Genomic DNA, 7,027 nt, shown 5'->3' with positions numbered 1-7,027 from the left:
CACGAACAAATTAATGAAAGACCCAGGACCAGATCGTCATCACCTATTTGAATGATAGGCATACAGTCAGAACTCAGTAATTGTTTACAGATAGAATACTGCACGATTCTGCGAGGCCCAAGTGGCTAGTCCTCTCTCTACAGCGAGGAAAACTGGGGCTCAGATCGGGGAAGTGTACCCCTGGGGTCCCTCTGCGCAGCCTCGGTTAGAGGTTTCCTTCTCAACTTTCGGAACGCAGTCCTCCACACTGGATGGAGAGTGCTTGCTCTCAGGGTGAGTCACAACGACCTCACAGGAGCTTCCCTCAAAACGTCCCCGCCCTGGGATGAAGAAAGGCCAAAACTTCATGGGGCCAGAAGGTCACCAGACGCAGGGCAGTCAGGCGTCCTAAAAGTGCCCTGGCAGGGACCTCCCACCTTCAGGCCACAGAGACGAAGGGACAGAAGGGCCGCCCTCGCGCGGCCGAGGCCCCGCCCCCCGCTCGTCCGCCAGCCCGCGCCTCCAGCGGAAGCCGGAAGCAAAAGCAGTCCCTGCTAGCCCCCGGCTCCGAACTCGGTGGTCTTGGAGGCTCCGCAGGATGGGGGAGAAGATGGCGGAAGAGGAGTGAGTGGGCATTTCCCGGGCGGCGGAGGCGGCAGGGCTGGGCCCCGGCGGGTGTGACAGCGAGCGCCTCAGGCCGCCCTCCGGCCCTGAAAGGCGGAGCTCCTTGTGCCGGTTGGCCAGGACTAACCATGCCGGCGCCAGCGAGGAGGGCGGGAGGGATGGGCCTGGGCCCAGCCCGGCCCTTAAGCCTCCTGGAGGTCAGATCCTCGTGCAGGGAATCGACAGCCCAGGGCAGGCCTCGAAAGCCGTCTGACCGAAACCGCAACCCAGATTTCATTTTCCCATTTTTCGGTCTTCTGAATATTGGGGAGAGCTCCGCCGCCTCCTCCAGCAAGTCCCCTACCCCCCCTACTTAGCCAGTCGCCTCTTCCATTGTAACGGTCATTTTTCTCTTCTGTCTCCTCCACCGAGATTCATTCATTCATTAACTGTTGGCCATTTACTCTATTCCAGGCCCTGGGCACATAGTAGTGAAGGAGGCCGACCAGGAGCCGCCCTCAGGTAGTTTACATTTTAGTGGGAATAGACCATCAATAGGCAAGATGATTTCAGCGCTCTAAAAGGAAATGGAAGTGTTAGGGCGGGCGTCCCTGCAGGAAGACGTGACATGCCAGCAGAAACTTTAAGGACAAGAAGGAGGGATAGGAGAGGGAACAAGCAAGTGCAAATGGCCGGAAGCAAGAAAGGGCATAGTGTCTTTTAGGGACAGAAAGAAAGGCAGGATGGCTGGAATAGAAAGAGTGAGGGGCTAGCTGAGATGAGATAGAGATGTGTGAGGCGTCCAGTGTCCTCCAGGTACGTCTGGGGGAAGGACCACTCTTTAGTCTGTCTCCGCACGTGCCGGGCACAATCTATTGCATGTTACAGATGCCCTACCTATGTGGAAGGGTAGGTAAAAATTAAGAAGGAACCCCCATGGTTGAAATCTGACTCCCTCACCTGACATCTTTTCAGATACGTCTCTTCAGCTGGGTGGTCATTTCATCTTGGCAGCTTATTTACCCAGTGTGTGCTCTATTGCAGACACTGAACTGGGCCTCAGCAGCGCAAGGCAAACGAGGTGGTATGGCCCCAGTGATTTCAAGTTTGGTCTCAAAGCTTGATTCTGCCGCCGGCTGGCTGAGATATTGGCCACGTTATGCAGCCTCTCTGAGTTTCAGTTATTAATGGGTAAAAAAGGGAAAGTAATAGTCCCCATCTCAGGCATGGTATGCCTATGAAATGAGAGGTTGTGATGTTACCTAGTCTCTGGCATGAAGCATTACTCAATGAACACTAGCTGTTATAATCACCGTTGCAATGATTATTATATGACTATTGCCCTATTTAACAATCCCACCCCAGAGCAAGGAGAGCACTGAGAAACGGGGCAGATGCCATATTACAGGGGACATTACATTTGAGCCTTTGGAAATCTGAGAAGGATTTTGTCAAGTGGGGTGAGGTGTTCCAACCAGATCAACAGTTGGGTAAATTCAGGTGGCTTCGTCAACTTGCAGCTATAATTCAAGGAAAAGAATGTAAACTGGAGAAATAAAGGCGCCATGTAAATAATGTTGGATCTTGGAATGTGATGACAGTCCAGTGTGCCTCCGTTTGAATCCCTTATTAAATGCCAAAGAGCAGGCAGCATTTTATTTCTACGCTGGCCCTAATTCCCCCCTTGTTTCTGTCCCATAAGCGGCTGGGTTCAGAGCACCTGAAGCCGCTGGTACGCTCCTGCTGTGGCAGGCAGGAACTTTCTGAATCAGTTTGGTTCTAAGACTTGTGAATCCATCATCCTCTTTGCCAGATTCCCCTTCTGCGTGTGTGTGCGTGCGCGTGTGTTGGTACTCAGGGCCCATTTCCCTTTATCTAATACTGCTGCTTTTTATGTCCAACAGGTTCCCTAATACAACTCACGAAGGTTTCAATGTCACTCTCCACACCACCTTGGTTGTCACTACGAAACTGGTGCTCCCGACCCCTGCCAAGCCCATTCTCCCCGTGCAAACGGGGGAGCAGGCTCAGCAGGAGGAACAGTCAAGCGGCATGACCATTTTCTTCAGCCTCCTCGTCCTAGGTGAATGTGGAGACACCCTCGTCTGCCGTCTTGAGTGTCTGTGTGTGTTGTCCGTAAGGTCCACCCTATCTAAGCCACCATTTACTTGATGTCAAGTCTTCCTTCCATTTGGTTTTTGCGCTTCAGACACTGAGGGACGGTGATCAGTTCATAACATAACAGGGTACTCCTTTTTCTTCGTAAAATCGCCAAGCTTAGCAATTCTGAAGAGCTCTTTCTGTAATGTCTTAGATATCATTTGGAAGAAAGGAAGGATTTTTGACCTAGAAAGAACCTTGAGCATCTTCTAGTATAGTGGATTTCAAGCTGTGCTCATGAGTGTGTATGCTTGTGTAGATGGTGGTGATAATGGAGGCGGGGTAAGTCAAATGGGAGGGCATCTGCCTTTTTGACCAGAGACAGCATTTTGTCACTTTGCTCTCAGGTTTCCATGTAAATTTTATTTAATTAAAGGTTTTGCCGCTGAGTAAAAGATCAGACACCCTTGCCCTAGCACACTTTTTTCCTTCCCCTTTAACTTTCCCATTAACTGTGGTTGTGACTTTTACCATATCTGTGTACCACCTGTGCTGTTATTTACTTACATAATATTTTTCTTTGAACAGATTCACTCATTTTGTTCAACCTCCTCCTGTAACGGGTGAGAAAATTTAGGTCCAGAGAGATGAAGTGATTGACTTGCCTGGTTTTGGGAGACTAGAGATTAAAATTTGGGTTGCCAGACATCAGTCAAGAAGTTTAGGTAATAGGTGATAGTTTAGATGCCTCCCGGAGACCGTAGAGAACTGTTTTAGACAAAAGCAAAAAACAAAAAACCAAACAGATGAAACTACATAACCACTTTGGACTAGCTGACTGAGGAAGAAATAGCTTTGAATTTGACCCAAATCCACACTCTATTTTGAAGAGTGAAGTTGGCATATTTATATTTTCTGGTTAATGGTCAAATAGTTTTAATATAATAATTTTGTTTGAAATCCCAGGACTCGAGGTGCCTGGCTGGCTCAGTCAGAAGAGCATTCAACTCTTGATCTCAGGGTCATGAGTTCGAGCCCCACGTTGGGTGTAGAAATTACTTAAAAAGAAAATCTTTAAAAAAATAAATAAAATCTCAGGTTTTCAGCCTGAGGTTTCAGCCTTATCTCTCATAGGTTCCAAAAAAACTTAAAAAAATAAATTTTTTTATGTTTATTTATTTTTGAGAGAAAGAGAGAGACAGAGTACAAGCAGGGGAGGGGCAGAGACAGAGGGAGACACAGAGTCTGAAGCGGGCTCCAGGCTCTGAGCTGTCAGCACAGAGTCCTGCTCAGGGCTTGAACCCACGGACACGAGATCAAAGTCGACCGACTGAACCACCCAGGTGTCCTAAAAAACCTTTTAAATAGAATACAGAAAAAGTACACAAACCACAGGCATTCATTGTCCCGTATGGACTTGATATGCCCAGATAATTTTTTACCTTGTGAATGTAGTTGAATTTTGTTTCTGTTTCTAGGGGATGACTTCAACAATCAAGGACTGTTGTTTCTCCTTTTTACTCTGTGATGGTAGTTGAATGTAAAGAAAAACAGTTCTTGGTCAAGAAATCTTTAGTACTTGAATCCATAATCTTGAAGGACGAGTATTCTTAGTCTCTTTACATTGTTGTCAGCTTCATAATGGCAGAGAACATAAAAGGCAGAGACCAGGAAGAAAACTTTGGTTTGTAGTCTCCTTTTTTCATGGGAAGATAAAAAGAATAAGTCAGACTTTCAAAGTAATTTTCAGGGTGTGGAGCATTTAAGGTTGGTTTGTGCCTGAGACCACAAAACAGGTGGTTATAGTGCTTTTAATCCTGGCCAAACCCAGCACAGTGGTAACACATCTTTGGGGCCAGAAAGGTCTAAACTATTTACTAGTGTTGTGTATTTTACTTGGATATCTTTTCAAACAGATGGTAAACCTGGACTTCACAGTCACACTAGTGTCAGGTGCATTTTGTTTTCACCTAATCAGACTGTTGGCAGTCTAGGAATTGGTATCTCCATTTTTTATGTATAGGTCAGCATGCATTAGCAGAGTGGAATGCTTTCTTTTTAAATAAATTTGAAGACATTTTTTTCTCTTGTATATTATCAACAAAATATGTATCTTGTGTATTGATTCCTGATTAGATGTCCAAACATATAAATCTGATAAAAAATTGGAGTTCATAGGTATTTTGCTGGGGCGCCTGGGTGGCTCAGTGAATTAAGCCTCCAACTTCAGCTCAGGTCATGATCTCACAGTCCGTGAGTTTGAGCCCCGAGTCGGACTCTGTGCTGGCAGCTCAGAGCCTGGAGCCTGCTTCAGATTCTGTGTCTCCCTCTCTCTCTCTGCCCCTCCCCTGCTCGCACTCTTGTCTCCCTCTCTCTCTCAAAAGTAAATGAAGATTAAAAGAAAAATTTTTTTTAAATAGGTATCTTGCTAACTCACTGAGTACATGAACTGTAGTGAATTGAGGGAAATTGGGGTCCATGATTTATTCTAGACTTCAGGAACTCCTAACCTGGAACACATTTAACCACTTTTGTTTACTGTTTCAGTCAAGTCAAATGAAATTGTAACTTTTATGTCCTTTAAGCTTGTCAAAGGATTACAGTGTGTTCCCCTGTTTTGAGAAAGGATGCCAAAACTCTAGTTACTTTTGACTTTAGAAGCTTGAAATCAGTTGACTTACATTTAACCCTTGCTGATCTTGGACTCTGCAGAAACAATGGTGAGTCATTTTTATTGACCAACTAGAGTTAACAATTAGCATCATTTGGCACATACATTTTATATAACTCCATTTTGCACATGCATTTTATTTAACTCCATTAAACTTAATGGAGTTACTAAAATTGATATGCCTGTTTTGATGAAGTTTCCATAATGATTACTTCAGGCATGAATGTTTAGAAACATTAACTTGTGGTATACCTACCCTCCATACCTCACAGAAACCTTTGCCTCTTGCTCTGTTTTTTCCAAGGTTACTTGAAAACATGTACTTGTGTGTGTATATACATGTATACGTTCGTATGCACATTCATTTGTAAAGGCACATAGAGCTTGGATTTTGTTTGTTTTAATTCAAACAGGATTCAGTAACTTGCTTTTTCATCTCACAGATGCCTTGGAGATCCTTTTATGTTCTATTTTTTTATATCTGCTTTTTTTTGAAGAATGTGTGTTAAAGTAAACATAAAATATATACCATTTTATCTAAAGTGTACGATTCAGTATCATCGAGGACTCTCACAATGCCGATGCAACGATCAGCATTATCTAGTTTCAGAACATTTTCATCACCCCAAAAGGAAACTCAGTATCCATCGAAAGCCATGACTTCCCATCTTCCCCTACCCCTGGTCTTTACTAAACACTATTTTGCATTCTATCCCTAGGAATTTGCCTACTCAGAATATTTCAGACACAACTAGAATCATGCAATATGTGGTCTTTTATGTCTGGCTTCTTTCACTTAGCATCACGTCTTCAAGGTTCATCCGTGTCGTAGCGTGTCTTAGAAGTACATTCATTTTTATGGCTGAGTAATAATTTCCTTTATAGATATTCCACATTATGTTTATTCACCAATTGACAGACATTTGGATTGTTTCTGTGTTTTGGCTATTGTGAATAGGGCTGCTGTCGACATTTGTGTATAGGTTTTTGCGTAGATGTATGTTTTTATTTCTCTTTGATACATACATACATACAGGAGTGGAGCTGCTGGGTTAAATGGTTGCTCTATGTGTAACTTTCTCAGGAACTCATACTTTGCACAGAGGCCGTACCATATTTCGTGCCCGCCAGCAATGGCCTAGAGTTCCGGTGTCTCCGCGTCCTTGCCAACACTTGTTATTTTCCATTGTGTTTTGTTTTATTTTTTAATTATCACCATCTCTTACTCATTGGTCGGTGTGAAGTTGCATCTTGTGGTCTTGATTTGCATTTCTCCAAGGACAAATGAGGTTGAGCATCTTTTCATGTGCTAATTGGCCATTTGTTTGTTTGTTTGGAGGGATGTCTATTCTGGTTCTTTGTCCATTTTCAAATTTCATTGTTTGTCTTTTTGTTATTGAGTTGTAAGAGTTCGTATGTATTCTGGTTGCTAGACCTGTATCAGATTAATGATTTACAAATATTTTCATCCATTCTTTGGGCCATCTTTTCAGACCTCATTCTTTTAAACGGTTGAAGACCATTCCCTGGCATTGCTGAACCTCCTACTTAGCACTCTCTGTTGATAGATGGTTTTCCCCTTTGTCTTAAAGGGGCAAATTGTTGTTTGATTTACAAGAATAAACTATTTTTAAACTTTGAAGTTTTTTTTTTTAATTTTTTAATGTTTATTTT

General features: G+C 43.7%; 1 protein-coding gene across 6 annotated transcripts in view; it reads left to right on the top strand.

The window, feature by feature from the left end:
• Positions 1-474: 474 nt before the first annotated feature.
• SLC9A8 (solute carrier family 9 member A8) overlaps positions 475-7,027 on the top strand; it is a 69,351-nt gene continuing 62,798 nt past the window's right edge. For 2 of the 6 annotated variants that reach the window (XM_045444271.1, XM_045444269.1), the window contains exon 1: positions 2,672-2,828. Coding sequence is in view for 3 of the 6 variants with exons in the window: in XM_045444267.1 (XP_045300223.1) it covers positions 578-603; positions 2,487-2,665 (205 nt within the window). In the remaining 3 variants the exon portion in view is untranslated. The other 4 variants (XM_045444267.1, XM_045444266.1, XM_045444268.1 and 1 more) reach the window with 4 other exon arrangements.

This window comes from Leopardus geoffroyi, chromosome A3, assembly GCF_018350155.1.
Source record: "Leopardus geoffroyi isolate Oge1 chromosome A3, O.geoffroyi_Oge1_pat1.0, whole genome shotgun sequence".
In the NCBI taxonomy this organism is placed as follows: domain Eukaryota; kingdom Metazoa; phylum Chordata; class Mammalia; order Carnivora; family Felidae; genus Leopardus; species Leopardus geoffroyi.
This window is presented reverse-complemented; position numbering and strand designations above follow the sequence as displayed.